The sequence below is a fragment of the Doryrhamphus excisus genome, chromosome 7, assembly GCF_030265055.1.
Source record: "Doryrhamphus excisus isolate RoL2022-K1 chromosome 7, RoL_Dexc_1.0, whole genome shotgun sequence".
Classification (NCBI taxonomy): domain Eukaryota; kingdom Metazoa; phylum Chordata; class Actinopteri; order Syngnathiformes; family Syngnathidae; genus Doryrhamphus; species Doryrhamphus excisus.
Window position 1 is genome coordinate 4,237,649 of NC_080472.1, and position 17,707 is coordinate 4,255,355.

The 17,707-nt window shown below is 46.3% G+C and overlaps 3 protein-coding genes across 3 annotated transcripts; 2 read left to right on the plus strand and 1 right to left on the minus strand.

The window, feature by feature from the left end:
* The first annotated feature begins 695 nt into the window (after positions 1 to 695).
* pdpr (pyruvate dehydrogenase phosphatase regulatory subunit) lies at positions 696 to 10,894 on the plus strand. The gene is made up of 18 exons (XM_058078819.1): positions 696 to 829; positions 1,305 to 1,590; positions 1,679 to 1,812; positions 1,882 to 1,963; positions 2,081 to 2,244; positions 2,592 to 2,713; positions 3,224 to 3,341; positions 3,439 to 3,588; positions 5,149 to 5,341; positions 5,493 to 5,617; positions 5,721 to 5,876; positions 6,639 to 6,772; positions 7,033 to 7,181; positions 7,254 to 7,366; positions 7,431 to 7,525; positions 7,607 to 7,696; positions 7,774 to 7,956; positions 8,052 to 10,894. The coding sequence occupies exons 2-18, from the start codon at positions 1,319 to 1,321 to the stop codon at positions 8,457 to 8,459; spliced, it is 2,688 nt and encodes an 895-aa protein (XP_057934802.1). The 5' UTR covers positions 696 to 829; positions 1,305 to 1,318; the 3' UTR covers positions 8,460 to 10,894.
* Positions 10,895 to 11,652: 758 nt separating this feature from the next.
* Positions 11,653 to 13,342, minus strand: mrps11 (mitochondrial ribosomal protein S11). Its single transcript, XM_058078879.1, has 6 exons — positions 13,142 to 13,342; positions 12,946 to 13,029; positions 12,671 to 12,769; positions 12,461 to 12,590; positions 12,312 to 12,377; positions 11,653 to 11,812 (listed from the first exon to the last, which is right to left on the minus strand). The coding sequence occupies exons 1-6, from the start codon at positions 13,228 to 13,230 to the stop codon at positions 11,705 to 11,707; spliced, it is 576 nt and encodes a 191-aa protein (XP_057934862.1). The 5' UTR covers positions 13,231 to 13,342; the 3' UTR covers positions 11,653 to 11,704.
* A 323-nt stretch (positions 13,343 to 13,665) lies between these two features.
* On the plus strand, positions 13,666 to 15,665 carry mrpl46 (mitochondrial ribosomal protein L46). The gene is made up of 4 exons (XM_058078870.1): positions 13,666 to 14,069; positions 14,730 to 14,931; positions 15,021 to 15,191; positions 15,252 to 15,665. The coding sequence occupies exons 1-4, from the start codon at positions 13,806 to 13,808 to the stop codon at positions 15,497 to 15,499; spliced, it is 885 nt and encodes a 294-aa protein (XP_057934853.1). The 5' UTR covers positions 13,666 to 13,805; the 3' UTR covers positions 15,500 to 15,665.
* The last annotated feature ends 2,042 nt before the right edge of the window (positions 15,666 to 17,707 follow it).

The window sequence follows — 17,707 nt, forward strand, 5'->3', positions numbered from 1 at the left end:
TGTTAAGCATCTCCATTAGCTTAGCGTGCGAGACGGGTTGCTTGTAGCTAAACAAGAGTTTATTCGATCACCGACTTTGATATATATATATAAAGCAAATATGGTATTAGATTATTAGAAATTAAGTACATCCTTTTAATAAAACGACAATAAAACTACATCGTATGCAGGCATTGTACACATATTTCAGTTAGCCACACATCAAAACAAAAGTGCTTTTGTTTTTGAAAGCCAGCGGAAGTACTTCTTGTTAGCATCTCCATTAGCTTAGCGTGCGAGACGCGTTGCTTGTAGCTAAACAAGAGTTTATTTGATCACCGAGCAAATATGGTATTAGATTATTAGAAATTAAGTACATCCTTTTAATAAAACGACTATAAAACCACATCGTATGCAGGCATTGTACACATATTTCAGTTAGCCCTACCCATCAAAACAAAAGTGCTTTTGTTTTGAAAACCAGCGGATGTACTGCTTGTTAGTATCTCCATTCGCTTAGCGTGCGAGACGGGTTGCTTGTAGCTACACAAGAGTTTATTTGATCACCGAGCAAATATGGTATTAGATTATTAGAAATTAAGTACATCCTTTTAATAAAAATGACTATAAAACCACATCATATGCAGGCATTGTACACATGTAGCAGTTAGCCACCCATCAAAACAAAACTGCTTTTGTTTTGAAAGCCAGCGGAAGTACTTCTTGTTAGCATCTCCATTAGCTTAGCGTAAGAGACGGGTTGCTTGTAGCTAAACAAGAGTTTATTTGAACACCGACTTTGATTATTCATGACAGTCACTGGAATCTCAACGCGATTGGACTGAAATAAGTAAGTGGCTTTTGTTTAAAAACAAAGACCAAAGTGGAAATGCCCCCCACCCCCCGTTGATTACTTTGACGCTTAGCTAGCTTTTTCCGCTAGCCTAGCAATGACGCGCTAGCTGTCATTGGGGCTGAAAGTCAACACAAACATCAGTGACTCCAAGACTTGGCGGCGGGCAAGAGTACTGAACAACAAATACACTTTGAGGCAAATCGCTTAGTGACGCTTAGTCAAGGTTAGCTTGCGGGCTAAAGCTAGCTGTCAGCTGTGCCGCTAAGACGATGTTGACAGCGATTCCTCTTGCTAACAGTAGTTGACATTTATGACACTTGAAGGACTTTTGTAAGTTAAACGCCTCAGAATGAATCCATGTTGCAAAGTGGTCAATACAAAAAATATATATTTTAACAACCTCCAACCATAAGTGTGAATGTGTGAGATTTTTATGCTTGAAGATGCGTTTCTTGCGTGTTTTTTTCAGAGAGCTGCACAGCCATGTGCAGCTGTGTGCGGAGCTCCAGGGCTCTGTCCCCTGCTGCCCTGCTCCCCAGGCTGCTGCACCCTAACACGGGCTACACTATGATGGCCGGCAGGGGCCTGCGAACCTCCCCTAGCTGCATGACAGTGAGCGGAGACACTCACCAGCCGCTGCCACTGCCCGGTCAGGCCCGTGTGGTGATCTGCGGAGGAGGGATCGTGGGCACGTCAGTGGCGTATCACCTGGCCAAGCTGGGCTGGACTGACATTGTGCTCCTGGAGCAGGGACGGTAGGACATGGCATCGGTGGAAATCTGGCAACAAAGCATACAAAAGGTGAGAAATAATGCAAAAGCGTGCATGTTGACCTGTTTGCAGACTGGGCGCCGGGACAACCAAACTATGCGCAGGCATCGTTAGTGTCGCCAAGCCCATCTCCATCGAGTGCCAGATGGCAAACTACTCCATTGCTCTGTACCAGCAGCTGGAGCAGCAGACGGGCGTCAAAACAGGTGAGCCGCCACCGCTTCTCACGGGACGTTTTTTTGCGATGATCACGGCATTTTTTTGTGTGTTTTCAGGCTACGTGAAGACGGGTTCTCTGTGCTTGGCTCAAAACCAGGATCGCTTCATCTCGTTGAAGCGCCTTGCATCAAGGCTCAAGTAAGACGCGGCGTCAATATTTGTGTCCCCTTTGAGTAACATCATGGTTCTAGCTTTGACACGGCCATGTTTGATATAGATGTATTTAAAAAAAAATGTGTGTGTTTGTCCCAACAGGGTGATGGGGATCAGCTGTAATGTGATCAAACCTAAAGACGTGGTCAAACTCCACCCCATGGTGAACATTCACGACCTGGTGGGGGCGCTACATCTACCCGCGGACGCTGTGGTGTCGCCGCCAGATGTCAACCACGCGTTGGCCGTGGCAGCAGCCGGACAAGGCACGGCGTTACACGGCGCACCGTACACGGGCGCACCGTACACGGGCGCACCGTACACGGGCGCACCGTACACGGGCGCACCGTACACGGGCGCACCGTACACGGGCGCACCGTACGCGGCGCACCGTACGCGGCGCACCGTACACGGGCGCACCGTACGCGGCGCACCGTACGCGGCGCACCGTACGCGGCGCACCGTACGCGGCGCACCGTACGCGGCGCACCGTACGCGGCGCACCATACGCGGCGCACCGTACGCGGCGCACCGCACACGGCGCACCGTACACACACACGCTGGCATATTATCATTCTGTTTACCTCCTTGTCCGCTTGTTTCTCTCCTCCAGGGGTTCAGATCCTGGAGAGAACCAGCGTTCAGCAGGTCCTGGTGGAGAAAGGTCACGTGATGGCCGTGGAGACGGACCGTGGCGCCATTGAGTGCGAGTATTTTGTCAACTGTGCTGGACAGGTACAACAGCAAGCGTGGGGTCTCTTACTCGATTCCGCCAGCCCTATACTGGGAAGAAGCTGTGTTTAGCTTAAATGCTAATATGCTACTTAGCGTTTATCTCCAAGAAGCGCTACTGTGTACTTCATTCATTCATTTTCTACCGCTTTTTTCGTCACGAGGGTCGTGGGGGGGGTGCTGGAGCCTATCCCAGCTGTCTTCGGGCGAGAGGCGGGGTACACCCTGGACTGGTCGCCAGCCAATCACAGGGCACATATAGACAAACAACCATTCACACTCACATTCATACCTATGGACAATTTGGAGTCGCTAATTAACCTAGCATGTTTTTTGGAATGTGGGAGGAAACCGGAGTACCCGGAGAAAACCCACGCATGCACGGGGAGAACATGCAAACTCCACACAGAGATGGCCGAGGGTGGAATCGAACCCTATAAATGCCACTAATCACATACAACAGTGCAACATTGGAGGCCAAATATAAACAGGATTTTTCTTCTGTTCCCTTAGTGGGCGTATGAACTGGGCCAGGCCAGCGAGACCAAAGTCTCGGTCCCTCTGCACGGCTGCGAACACTTCTACCTCCTCACCAAACCTCTCCCGGAGGAGCTCACGGCTGGCACGCCAGGTCTCCTCACGCCTCACAGCTGGCCAGCTTCCTACGCGACCGTGATGACTTAACTAAACCAGCGTTCCTGTCTCATACACCCCCCCCCCCCCCGCAGTGGTGATCGACATGGACGGGAGGATATACGTTCGGCCGTGGCAGGGAGGTCTTCTGTCGGGGGGCTTTGAGAAGAACCCCAAACCCATCTTCACGGAGGGACGCAACCAGCTGGAGATCCAGAACATGCAGGAGGACTGGGACCATTTTGGTGAGGATGAGCTAAACCTTTTCAACTTGTTGAGTCGGTGGGGGGGCATCATCTTGCTTTGTCGTCCTCTTCTAACTGGCCAGACCTTCAAATCAAATCAACTTTATTTGTATAGCACTTTTCCTGCAAAGACATGCAACACAAAGTTGCAAATATTACCACAATTAAAAGGAAAAACAAATACTAAGAAAGCCCCTCCCTCCCACCCTCCATACTAGAAACACACACACACACACCCACACACTCACACAATCACACACAGTAGGGAGACATGGCATGGAACTGGGGATCAAGGAAATGCCACCTTTGGGGCCGCAGGCCGTGTCATCGGGGGACCATCACCCGACAGACGGGCGGACCCCCACATTAAAGGGAGGAACCCCCAGCCGGCCGGGTCGAAGGGACCCAATGATGGCACCCCCTCAGCACACCCGACACAGCCCCCAGTGTGGAGGACCCCCCCCCCCCCCGAGGAAATACTGGAGTTAAAAGCTAAAAACTAAAAGCATAAAATAGGACTCATTCATTCATTCATTTTCTACTGCTTTTCCTCACGAGGGTCGCGGTGGGGGGGGGGGGGGGTGCTGGAGCCTATCCCAGCTGTCTTCGGGTGAGAGGCGGGGTACACCCTGGACTAGTCGCCAGCCAATAGACAAACAACCATTCACACTCACACCCACACCCATGGACAATTTGGAGTCGCTAATTAACCTAGCATGTTTTTGGAATGTGGGAGGAAACCGGAGTACCCGGAGAAAACCCACGCATGCACGGGGGAGAACATGCAAACTCCACACAGAGATGGCCGAGGGTGGAATTGAACCCTGGTCTCCTAGTTGCGCTAACCACTCGACCGCCGTGCCGCCCTGGCATGAATAATGAATGAATTTTATTTCAACAGTATGTCGAGGGCCGATACAAAACAAGGCACGGGCCGAAAATGGCTCATGGGCCACACTTTGGACACCCCTGTGAATAATTTTGTGCTGTGAAAGTCAGCCGGGGTAGGCTGACGGTGACGTTGACGAGAGGCAGGAAGTGAGAAGGGAGAACATGCAAACTCCACACGGAGATGGCCGAGGGTGGAATTGAACCCTGGTCTCCTTGCTGTGAGGTCTGCACGCTAACCACTAGACCACTGTGCCGCCTGAAATAGGACTAAAAAGATAAAAACATAAGAAAAGTTAAAAAACTATTAGTTAAAAGTCTGATTAAAAAGGTGGGTTTTTAATCTTTTAAAAAAAAAAATATCAACAGTCTCCGCAAAAGCACCTTGGGTGCTCGCAGGCCGTAATCTGAGAGTCCGAAGCCCTGACCTCCTTATATGTGCAGGGTCGAGCTCATGTGTCACACGCTACATGCATTTTACATGTAGAAACATCAACCTTTACCAAAGTATGTAAGGAGACTATAAGGTTTAAAAAATTACTGCATTATTAAAGTAAAAAAAAAATGCCAGCAAACATGGGTTGCAGTAACTAATAATAAACGGTAACTTGAAGTGTTCATTGCAGGCAAAAAATAAAAATAAAAAGGTCCAAACTTCTTCCCTCCCTGCAGAGCCGATGCTCAGCGCCCTGCTGAGAAGAATGCCGAGCCTAGAGTCCGCCGAGATCCAGCAGCTGGTCAACTGCCCCGAGTCCTTCACGCCAGACATGCGCTGTCTGATGGGGGAAACGCCGGGGGTGTCAGGCTACTACGTGCTGGCGGGGATGAACTCCTCCGGACTGGCCTTCGCCGGCGGCGCTGGGAAGTGAGTTCACACTTGAGAATATTCTCCTCTTATTCCATTAATTTATGCTTGTGGGAACAGGATCTTCTCAGAGCTAGATGGTCCCACCGCTTTCATCGTCTTTCACTTCCTGTCAGTGGAATTGTCACGTGTCCCCTGTGTGTATTTTAAGGTACCTGGCGGAGTGGATGACCTACGGTTACCCCACCGCCAACGTCTGGCCGCTGGACATCAAGCGCTTCGGCAACCTGCAGAGCAGCCGCACGTTCCTTCGCCACAGAGTCATGGAAGTCATGCGTGAGTGGATTTCGTCAGATGACGCGAACGACTGACCTCCACCAAGGTCTGTGAAATCCCACGCAAACACGGCTAAGGCGTGTGTGTGTGTGTTTGTTTGCAGCCTTGTTGTATGAACTGAAGGTACCGCGCTGGGACTTTCAAACGGGGCGCCAGCTGAGGACCAGTCCCCTGTACGACCGTCTGGACACCCAGGGGGCTCGCTGGATGGAGAAACACGGCTTTGAAAGACCAAAATACTTTGTTCCTCCGGGCAAAGGTACACATTCATGGTGCCGTTCATATAATAGTTAATATACGTATTATTAATAATTGTGGAATAATGGAATAAAAGTGGAAAAATAAACTATACTATACTATACTAAAATCAAATAAATGATGAAAATACATAAAATGTATTACAAAATATTGATTCTACAGTAAACCTCGGATATATCGGACTCGGATATATCGGAAATTTGCTCACAACGGACAGATAAAAAAGAACCGATTTTTCTGTAATGCATTTCTAATAAAAATTCATTCCATATATCAGATTTTTTATAACGGATTTTGCCTATTTCGGACAAAATCTCCAGTCCCGTTCCAATGCATTTCCATTAAATTTCCCTCGCATATATCGGATGGCCGCATCGTGGCGCTCCGATTCGCCGAATCGTGACAGGCCGCTATACAACGTCATTTGCAGCGTTGCCTGCGCGTTCAGGTACATTGGAAACATAGTCAAGGAAGTGCCTTTTTATAACGGATAAAATCCGATTTACACATATACCGGATATAAATCCGATATATGCGTAAAACTGACATTTTCCGGTATACGCATATAACGGATTTCGCTTATATCGGACAAAACCAGTGGGAACAATTGAATCCGATATATCTGAGGTTTACTGTATTATTATTTTAAATTATATTCATGCATCAATATATATCATGTACATTTTGGCTGATGTGTCCGGACTTAAGAGCCACTCGGCAGGTTCCCGCCGGCGTATGAATTATTATCGGCACGTTTCTGCAGATCTCCTGTCTCTGGACCAGAGCAAAACCTTCTACAAGCCTGACTGGTTTGACATTGTTGGCGCCGAGGTGAAGTGCTGCAAGGAGGCCGTGTGCGTGATTGACATGTCGTCCTTCACTAAGTTTGAACTGACGGTACGTTTGCTCTCGTCTACCGAAACGCTCCCTGTTATTCGTATGTTTTCTAGCTGTGGCTGTAGGCGACCTCTTAGCAAGCTCAGCACACGCTTATGCTTGATATGGTACGTTTTCCGTGCTCTTCGGTTTCCTCTGGGATGAAATGTATCCTGAGACTGAGAAGTGAATAGAGGAAGTCCTTCCTGATGCGTTCAAGTACCGCATGTTTGACATGACGAGTTCATGTGTGACGTCCCCGTTTGTTTTGTCCGTCATAGTCGTCCGGCGGCGAGGCCCTGGAGCTGCTGCAGCACCTGTGCGCCAACGACTTGGACGTTCCGGTAGGTCACATCGTCCACACGGGAATGCTAAACCAGAGAGGCGGCTACGAGAACGACTGTAGCGTGGTGCGCATCAGCAAGAACAGGTGTGTGGCGGCCATCTTTTCACCTCAAAAGCACGGACAGAAAGCAATGCCTTTTTGTTGTCTCTTCTGCAGCTTCTTCATCATCTCCCCGACCGACCAGCAGGTCCACTGTTGGTCCTGGATCAAGAAACACATGCCAAGCGACCCACAGCTCCACCTGGAGGACGTCAGCTGGAAGTACACGGGTAGGTAGCTGCATTCTTTGGGACTCGAGAGCTTATCTGTTTTAATTCCTTTTGGTTCTTCCAGCTTTGAATCTGATCGGACCTCGTGCCATGGATGTCCTGGCGGAGCTCTCTTACGTCTCCATGACGCCCGACCACTTTCCATCCATGTTCTGCAAGGTGTGGGCGGGGGGGGACAAACACCGCGAGGGGCTCCAGTAAAGTCTTGGCTCATGTTGCTTACTGTACCTGTGCTGACAGGAAATGAGCGTCGGCTACGCTAACGGGATCCGCGTGATGAGCATGACTCACACAGGAGAGCCGGGCTTCATGCTCTACATCCCCATCGAGGTCAGCCTCTATTTCCTCTTCTTACAGAAGCTCCTCCGGAAGGACATCGGGTCTGACGTGGGTATTTTTCTCCGCAGTATGCGCTGCACGTGTACAACGAGGTCATGTCGGTGGGGCAGAAGTACGGCATCCGCAACGCCGGCTACTACGCACTACGCAGCCTCCGCATCGAAAAGTTCTTTGCATTCTGGGGCCAGGACTTGGACACCTTCACCACCCCGCTGGAGTGCGGGCGGGAGTTCCGGGTCAAGTTTGATAAAGTCTGTGTAGACTTTTTTTTTTGGAGAATTAAGTGGTGAAATTAGGAAAGGTTTGGAAACACGAATGACGTTTTTTGTCGTTTTTTCCCCGTCAGGACACAAACTTCATCGGCCGTGATGCTCTGCTGCAGCAGCGCCACGACGGCGTCTCTCGCCGCTTCGTCATGCTGGTCCTGGAGGACCACGACACTGAGCTAGACCTGTGGCCCTGGTGGGGGGAACCCATCTACTGCAACGGCCAGCTAGCGGGCGCCACCACCAGCAGCGCTTACAGCTACACGCTGGAGCGCCACGTCTGCCTGGGTTTTGTTTCGCCGCCGCCGGGCCCCGACGGCCTCCCCGCCGCTATCACACCGGACTTCATAAACCGCGGCGACTACGAGGTGGACATCGCCGGTCAGCGCTATCCGGCTAAAGCCAAACTCTACCCGTTTAGCTCGCTTCTCACGCAGCAGAAGAGGCGCAAGGAGGACCTGGAGCTCAGTAACCTTCAGGGGAAGTGATGTCCGTGACGTCCTCCTCGCGTGTGCGCTCCTGCTCCGTGTTTTTCACGTCCTCCAAAGTGCAATACTCCACACGTGTGGAGTTTAGAAAGTGCCTTTGCGAAGGCAGCGTACGCCGATGCTGGAAAACAGGAAGTGACTCGAAAATGAAGAAGCTGTTTGCCCGTCGCTCCTTTTGTTGTTTTCAGCGTGACTCATTCAAAACCCTATTCAAAACCCCATTCAAAATTTGATGCGTTTTAGACGAGCGGAAAGAGTATTAAGACCAACGCTGCAAAGACCATCATAGTAAAGCACAAGAACAAATTGATACTGTTAATATTACAGCACTTTTCCCCGCTCATATTACTACTTTATTTTACAATTATTTACTTCCTGTTGGATACTATGGAATATTACAGCTAATACAACACCTCTCTTGAATAATGACAAAAAGTAATTTGTTTTACTTATTACACTTTTGTGTGACATTATCATCCAAGTTATTTCTGTAATACAGTAAACCTCAGATATATCGGATTCAATTGTTCCCACTGGTTTTGTCCGATATAAGCGAAATCCGTGATATGCGTATACCGGAAAATGTCCGTTTTACGCATATATCGGATTTATATCCGGTATATGTGTAAATCGGATTTTATCCGTTATAAAAAGGCACTTCCTTGACTATGTTTCCAATGTACCTGGACGCGCAGGCAACGCTGCAAATGACATTGTATAGCGCCCTGTCACGATTCGGCGAATCGGAGCGCCACGATGCGGCCATCCGATATATGCGAGGGAAATTTAATGGAAATGCATTGGAACGGGACTGGAGATTTTGTCCGAAATAGGCGAAATCTGTTATAAAAAATCCGATATATGCAATGAATTTTTATTGGAAATGCATTACAGAAAAATTGGTTCTTTTTTATCTGTCCGTTGTGAGCGAATTTCCGATATATCCGAGTCCGATATATCCGAGGTTTACTGTACATCATGTGTGTCGGCATGGCGGTTGAGTGGTTAGCGCGCAGACCTCACAGCTAGGACACCAGGGTTCAATTCCACCCTCGGCCATCTCTGTGTGGAGTTTGCATGTTCTCCCCCGTGCATGCGTGGGTTTTCTCCCACATTCCTAAAACATGCTTTTAATTAGCGACTCCAAATTGTCCATAGGTATGAATGTGAGTGTGAATGGTTGTTTGTCTATATGTGCCCTGTGATTGGCTGGCGACCAGTCCAGGGTGTATACCCCGCCTCTCGCCCGAAGACAGCTGGGATAGGCTCCAGTGTGTGGTCATAAAACATAACCTATAAAAACATAACCTATATAAAACAAACCTTCAAAACACAGATGTAATATGAGTCGGGAAAAGAACACCTCACTTTGTTTTTTTGTTTTATTTTTCAATGGCGTACTATTCTCCTAAAATGTAAGAATAATGAAGGTGATCGTTGTTGATCGTGGCCTTAATTATTGCTGTCAATCTCCCAGCGGAGAGATTAAGTGAAGATGGAAACTTTACTGTGATGTCTTTTCTTGTCACCCCCCCCCCCCCCCCCTCTCGCTCCCCCCCTCCCCTCCAGTGCTCGTCAAGAAATCCATGTTGATCAAGTTTGGCTTTAATGGCGTGGATAAAAAGGAAAAAGTGTCTTTTCATCCTGCTCCAGAAAGAATATTTATTTCTTCGCTCGCTATGATCTTGTATTAATTTGCACTTTAATGTTGGAAAGATGCAAACACGTCGGGACCCACAAAGGACTCCCTGAGTTGCTCTTTTGGTTGATGCTTGGCTTATCAAGGGCTTATCTTCTATCCACTGTGCGTCTTTATGGTACACCAATCAATTAGACTTCATATTGATCTCCTGTCTGGGCATGCACACTTGTAAAGAACATGGTGTCATGGCTCTCTCGCGAGTTTTTCCAGTTATTTACAGTTATACGTGGAATTTTCCAAATCTGTCTTTTGATTTCTCCCACCCACGGCCACTCCGCTGTGATTGGGCCCACTCAGTTTGTACCCGGGTATATTGTCTTATTGTGTGAGAAAAAAAATTATCTGAACCCGAACCCGTCTTTCATGGCTACACAAACCTCATTATCTGAAACTTTGGCATGGTTCAACGCCATAATTCTCCTGCTGGGAGAAGGTCGTCAGGAGGGTAAAGAGTCAACCGAGAACAGCGGTCTACACCCAAGGATGGAATCAAACTCGGGTCTGCTATGCAATGCAGCCCCCTTGGGATATTCATTCATTCGTTTTCTACCGCTTTTCCTCACGAGGGTCGTGGGGGTGCTGGAGCCTATCCCAGCTGTCTTTGGGGTGAGAGGCGGGGTAAACCCTGGACTGATCGCCAGCCAATCACAGGGCACATATAGACAAACAACCATTCAGTTAGCCTGCAAATAACTTATTCTAAGATCAAAAAAGTATTTCAAAAGAAGCAAAAAAAATACCACTTCCACACTAAATGAGAGGATAACCTTTTGCACACGATCTCATGTCATGCAATGTTCGCCTTAGCTAATGTAAAGGGACGACTGTAGGGGGGGTACACCCTGGACTGGTGGCCAGCCAATCACAGGGCACATATAGACAAACAACCATTCACACTCACATTCATACCTATGGGCAATTTGGAGTTGCTAATTAACCTAGCATGTTTTTGGAATGTGGGAGGAAACCGGAGTACCCGGAGAAAACTCACACATGCACGGGGGAGAACATGCAAACTCCACACAGAGATGGCCGAGGGTGGAATTGAACCCTGGTCTCCTAGCTGTGAGGTCTGTGCGCTAACCACTCGTCCACCGTGCCGCCCTAAGTATATTATATATAAGAATTACTCTACGAAATTACTTGTGGTATAAATTAGCGTTGGGCAGCACGGCGGACGAGTGGTTAGCGTTAGATGGCCGAGGGTGGAATCAAACTCGGGTCTCCTAGCTCCTAACTCGTCCGCCGTGCAGCTAACCAGTTAGCCTGAAAATAATTTCTTCTAAACTTAGGAAAGGATTTCAAATGGAGTGGGGAAAAAGGACAAAGTTGTAAGCCACAAACGTACCACTTCCACACGGAATGGGAGGAGAAACTTTTTCAGTCCACCCCCCCCTTCGGATATATTGTGTATAAATATACAGTAGTGTATTTTTATTTCTCTTTCCCGGTACAAGTACACTGTTTAGTGTAGAAATAAAACAAGCAAGATGTTGTGGCAGGGACTCTACAAGTTTATTGATCAATAATATCGTCATCGTCATCACACCCTCCTGGCTTTGCGAGGTCGGCAGCCGTTGTGCGGCACAGGGGTGTTGTCGGTGATGGAGACCACCTCCAGGCCCCCCATGGTTAAACCTTGGATGGCCGACTGAAAGGAGGACACGGCCGATCGTTAATACGCGTCATTTCGATCCCAAGGCGGCATCCACGTTCCATTAGGGAGGAAATCATGGAAACAAATAGTCTGTTCCGGGGTCAAGCCGTGGCCTCGACTAATCGTTCAAGTTAGGCAAGCATGTGACTTCTTCTGAGGTCCGTACGAGGATGGACAGAAACGCAAGATTTGTTGACATCTCGCCGCGGTATTGATCTTTTTCACCCATTGTTGGCCACTTTAGTTCTTACTAAAATGTACTTTTGTTTGAAAAGTATGCCGCGATACAACCAGAAATGATTTTGTGGAATTATTTCCACTTTTTACTTGATTCCTGATATGATGAAAAAAAAACATAACAAAATCCTCATAAAAGTACTCAGTAATATTAAAACTTTCACATTTCCTCTAATATTAAGACTTATAATAAATGTCACTATAAAGTGGTTTATTTGTGTAATATTCCGATTGTTTTCAGGCGGTAAAAACTCACCACACGTCCCGGGCCGATACCTTTGACCACAACACGGACGAACGTCACTCCCTTGGCTGCGGCTTTCTGCTCGGGGGGGGGGGGCAAGATGACATTTGGTGTTGTTTCAAATAAAGATCGTTCAAACTGAGCGAGACGAGAGACGCTACCGATGCGGCGGAGATGCCGGTGGTCTGAGCGGCAACCGGCGTGGCCTTCCTTCTGTTTTTGAAGCCTTCTGTCCCGCAGGAAGTCCTCACCATGGACTGGCCGTCGCAGTCTGTCAGCTGGATGAGGACGCTGTAGCGAGACACCGAGAGTTAAAAGCTATTTTAAATGTGATTATTTTCGTGGACAGGATGTCACTGCGTGCTGCCTACTTGTTGTACGTGGCTTTGATGTGCACGATGGGGAGCTCCTCAAACTTCTTCCCGGCCCACCTGAGAGGACTGTCCTGGCCGGGCAGTGGAGGCAAATGGCTGTGGGTTTAAATAATAATAAGATGACAAAAATACTCCATAAATCTCAAATGATGTACACATTATATCTGGATTCTTCTCCTCTTGATTCAAACTCTGATTGGCCAGCCTTCTCCTCTGACCACGCCCACTCCGTAGCGATTTATTAGCAGTCGAGTAGCTAAACATAAACTCACCTAAACTGTTGGGAGCTTTCTGTGGTCTCTTTGCTGGAAGATTCTGCCTCCTGAAGTCTGAAACTGCTGCTACATATCGTCCTCCTACAAAAAAATCGAACCCTTTAAAAATAATCGAAAAAACGTACATTTCTGTGTACATGCTAGCAACAGGGCTCACAAGCTAGCAAGCTAGCGTTCGCCGCTAGCAACTTACAAAGATGCTTCCTTTGCAGCGAGAGGGGCGGCAATATGACGACATAGACTACCCAAAGAGTTAACGAATAAACAACTTAATTTAAACATATTAAACTAGTTTAGACTAATTGGTCGGAGAACATTGGCGACACAACACAAACGTGACATTGACCGGCTGAGCAACTCCTGTTGCGGTAGCGAGGATTATCGATACTTTCGGAGGGGTGGATCAATGACAACATGATTATGACTGACACTATTAAAAACCTCGTTCCCTATACATTGGATCACAACATTGAATTTGAATATATTTCCAGATTAATAAGTATTCAAAGAATGCTGCGACATGATTAAAATAAATAAAACTATGTATGTGTTACAGAACCCCCCTGTGTTTTTTAAGTGGACTGTTCCTTTAATTGAAATGCATTGTGGGTTAGTTCGATGCATTCAGGGAATCGAAATTTTTCTTGCTCCAACTTTGTAATCTTTCTAGTAGACACGTGAAATATTATAACACTGAGTTATTATAATAATTATATTATATTATAACAAAATATAACAAGCGACGTGTGTATTTTCTATTAAATTCCTCGATAATCTTAGTTTCTGATCGGGCGTCAAACAATCAAATCGAGGTGCTGGGTATTTTTGTATACTGTCAGTGAACGCCACAGAAGAAAATGGCGGCTCCCAGTGGAAGGATGGCGAGTCTGTCGCTGCGGCATTATCTGTCCCGTTTGGTCGGGAAGCCGGTCGGATTTTGTGCCGGTCGTCAGTTTTCCAACAACAGTTGCCTTCGCGGGTTGAGCTTACAGAGCAAAATCACAACAGAAGGGTTGCGCTCTCCGTGGACTCTGATGGCCGCGGTGTGTTTGCAGCGGCTGCCTGTCATCTCGGCTGACCGCAGCCCCACCGAGCAGCTGTTTGGACGTATGCTGTCGGAGGTGCGTTTTGTAATACAGTACACGATAACGAATGCAATTGTGAACGTTTGTACAACATGTCGGAACTGTAATGTATGCTAAGTCGACTGTCTTGTTCCTGCGATACAAAGTTCCCAGTTTCATGGAACGTGACACAATATGCAAGTAGTTTGACGTCACTTAAAAAAAATGGCGGCGCCCATATAAACATATTATTGTTTATATGTGACTGGAGAACTTTTTTCTCCTGCAGTTTTTGCTACTTTAAAGTCTACTTCCTGGTTATTCCTCCATGTAAATAAAGCATACTGGCCATAGACCAGGGCGGCATTCTCACTTTTGTTTGTACAACATGTCGGAACTGTAATGTATGCTAAGTCGACTGTCTTGTTCCTGCGATACAAAGTTCCCAGTTTCATGGAACGTGACACAAGATGCAAGTAGTTTGACGTCACTTAAAAATGGCGGCGCCCATATAAACATATTATTGTTTATATGTGACTGGAGAACTTTTTTCTCCTGCAGTTTTTGCTACTTTAAAGTCTACTTCCTGGTTATTCCTCCATGTAAATAAAGCATACTGGCCATAGAACTGGGCAGGATTCTCACTTTTATGGTTTAAGGTCCTTAAGGTGTGCTGGATTGTGAGTTTGGACTCATTGTCATTGGCGTCATTCTCAGATGGAGCTGGAGAAAAGCATCTTGTCGGACCATGAACTGAGGCTGCACGAAGACGCGGAGAGACTGCGTCGCAAGCAGGCGGACGGCTATGACTCCGACGACGAGGACTACCGCAAGGACCAGGACATCGTGCTTGCACAGGACCTGGAGGATTCCTGGGAGCAGAAGCTGAAGAGTTTCCAGCCGGCGCCCAGGGTCGTCGGTCGGTGGAATGGATCCAAATGTTCTGTCCAAAAAAGTAGTGTCAAACGTCGCTAAGCAACACGGGTCTGTTTTTGCGTTGTGGTTCAGGTGAAGTGGATCAGGACCTGACCTCGATGGAGCGCTACATGGCCGACTCGCTGGTTCTGGTGGCCGAGCAGCAGGTGGGAAGCGAGAGGCTGTGGATGCTGCCTCAGGCCGAGTGGCGGGAAGGAGAGACCCTGCGACACACGGCCGAGAGAGTGCTGGCCCCCCTGCCAGGTATTTAGACCGCTTGATGTCTTGGTCTTCACGATGATTGACATCCCGGTGTCTTCTCAGCCGCCGCCCACAAGGCGACCTTCCTGGGCAACGCCCCCTGCGGCTTCTACAAGTACAAGCTGCCCAAAGCCGCCCGAACCGACAGCTCCGTGGGGGTCAAGATCTTCTTCTTCAAAGCCGTCCTGCCCCACGGCGCCGTCCTCTGGCCTTCAAACGGCGCCCTCATGTGGCTGAGGAAACAGGAACTGCAGCGCTTCCTGAGGCCGGCCTACAGTGTGAAGGTGGAGCGCTTCTTTCTCGGCCGCTGACATCCAACAGGAGAGACGGGATCGGGGTCAGAGCAACGTGACAGGAAATACGCTCATGAGTTGTGCAGGCGTACCTAATATAGTGTCTATAGTGTCTATGTTCTCTTCTATTGTTTCACTGTATAAATAAATGTGACATTTTTTCCACATACTGTATTGTATGCATGAAAGGAATATGTTGTGGATATTTGTAATAACAAATATAATATAGTGTTGCTGTCCTACAAAAACGTAGTGTTTAATCAGCACAAAAAATTTATTCAAATTTCTGAAAATGTATTATAATTATATAATATTAATTTCATTTATTATTATTAAAATTATTAGATTGTGTAAAGGAATCATAATTTTGATTTTTTTTACATTACAATTAACTTGAAAAAATATTTCACACACTTGTAAAAAAAATACAAAATAAACCATTTGAATATATAAAAATTAGACCGATTTTTTGTGACTAAAAATTATATAATTGCGGCTTTTTGAATAGAAATATCAATGAAAAAGGCTCAAGTGCTGATGAACATGCTTATTATTTATATTAAAATGACACTTTTTGTTTATTCTGTAAAAGTTAAATAGAATTTACTTAACAAATATATATTAAAAAATTTAAGCCATTATTTACTGTTTCAAACATGAAAAAAACAATGTTAAGATAAAAATGTGAATTATATAAATATATTTAAAAAGGAAATTATTTGCTAACTTTTTCTATAAATGATTCAATGTAGCGACATGCTTATTGTTTATTATAGATAAGTTGTTTTTTTATATTAAGCATTGACAGCAATGATCTAATACTCAATTTATTGTTATATTGTAGAATACTGTAATTCAAGTATATATATCTTTGTATCTTTGCATCAAATATAATAAACAATGCTTTGTCTTCTGGTTTTAAAATAAAACCAATAAATTGTTATATATTTCAAAATTGCATCACTAAATTTTTAAATGAAAAAAGACTTGAATAATATTTAATTGTGTGTTAAATATTATTATTATTATTATTATTAAGTCTTCTGGTTTAAAATAAAACCAATAAATTGTTATATATTTCAAAATTGCATCACTAAATTTTTAAATGAAAAAAGTCTTGAATAATATTTAATTGTGTGTTAAATATTATTATTATTATTATTATTATTATTATTAAGTCTTCTTGTTTAAAATAAAACCAATAAATTGTTATATATTTCAAATTTTTTAATGAAAAATCTTGAATAATATTTAATTGTGTGTTAAATATTATTATTATTATTATTATTAAAAGTAGAAAATGCCACCAGTAAGAACGCTGAACAGCGCCCCCAGGTGGCTGCCAGCGGCATACAGGATGACATGTTCAAAAAGATTGTAGATCGGACAGAAGCGTCGTTACAACAATCTACCGGTAGATGGCAGTATGTGCCCACCGGCCAAAGAGGAGCCGTCGTGACCTCAGTCATGTTGGACTGCAGGGAGATTGTCATCTACTGCTTCTTATTTTGCACACACTGAACATCTTCTACCTTCCTTCTTTCCCTCCACCAAAAGCTTCCACTCGGAGGTGAGCTGACACCATTTAAACTCCCGTTTCTTCCCTTCACATCTGTCCTAACATGAGATGTTTTCAATTTGCAGCTCGTCTGCTCCTGACGCCGCCGCCGCCGTGAGCTGATTGTGATGCAGCCGATGTGTGAAGGTCGGCTCTAACTGTTTCACGCCATAATTGCCGTGCTGCCGGCGGACCCGCATCGCTCTCACTTCCTGCTGGACTTGCTGCCTCTCGTCAACGTCACCGGTCAGCTGGAGCCTACCCCGGTTGATTTTCACAGCACAAAATGATTCACACATATTCACAGGGGTGTCCAAAGTGTGGCCCATGAGCCATTTTCGGCCCGTGCCTTGTTTTGTATCGGCCCTCGACATACTGTTGAAATAAAATTAATTCATTATTCATGCCAGGGCGGCACAGCGGTCGAGTGGTTAGCGCTGCTAGGAGACCAGGGTTCAATTCCACCCTCGGCCATCTCTGTGTGGAGTTTGCATGTTCTCCCCGTGCATGCGTGGGTTTTCTCCGGGTACTCCGGTTTCCTCCCACATTCCAAAAACATGCTAGGTTAATTAGTGACTCCAAATTGTCCATAGGTATGAATGTGAGTGTGAATGGTTGTTTGTCTATATGTGCCTTGTGATTGGCTGGCGACCAGTCCAGGGTGTACC

What these genes read in the sequence shown, in the direction of transcription:
- pdpr (XM_058078819.1), top strand. Translation starts at nt 1,319, where the DNA reads ATGTGCAGCTGTGTGCGGAGCTCCAGGGCTCTGTCCCCTGCTGCCCTG. An exon ending in CGTGGCAGCAGCCGGACAAG is followed by an intron (nt 2,245 to 2,591) that starts GCACGGCGTTAC and finishes TCTCTCCTCCAG; the next exon opens with GGGTTCAGATCCTGGAGAGA. An exon ending in CTTTGTTCCTCCGGGCAAAG is followed by an intron (nt 5,877 to 6,638) that starts GTACACATTCAT and finishes ACGTTTCTGCAG; the next exon opens with ATCTCCTGTCTCTGGACCAG.
- mrpl46 (XM_058078870.1), top strand. Translation starts at nt 13,806, where the DNA reads ATGGCGGCTCCCAGTGGAAGGATGGCGAGTCTGTCGCTGCGGCATTAT. An exon ending in GCCGGCGCCCAGGGTCGTCG is followed by an intron (nt 14,932 to 15,020) that starts GTCGGTGGAATG and finishes GTTGTGGTTCAG; the next exon opens with GTGAAGTGGATCAGGACCTG. An exon ending in AGTGCTGGCCCCCCTGCCAG is followed by an intron (nt 15,192 to 15,251) that starts GTATTTAGACCG and finishes GTGTCTTCTCAG; the next exon opens with CCGCCGCCCACAAGGCGACC.
- mrps11 (XM_058078879.1), bottom strand. Translation starts at nt 13,230, where the DNA reads ATGTTTAAATTAAGTTGTTTATTCGTTAACTCTTTGGGTAGTCTATGT. An exon ending in ATCAAAGCCACGTACAACAA is followed by an intron (nt 12,591 to 12,670) that starts GTAGGCAGCACG and finishes GTCTCGCTACAG; the next exon opens with CGTCCTCATCCAGCTGACAG. An exon ending in GTATCGGCCCGGGACGTGTG is followed by an intron (nt 11,813 to 12,311) that starts GTGAGTTTTTAC and finishes TCCTCCTTTCAG; the next exon opens with TCGGCCATCCAAGGTTTAAC.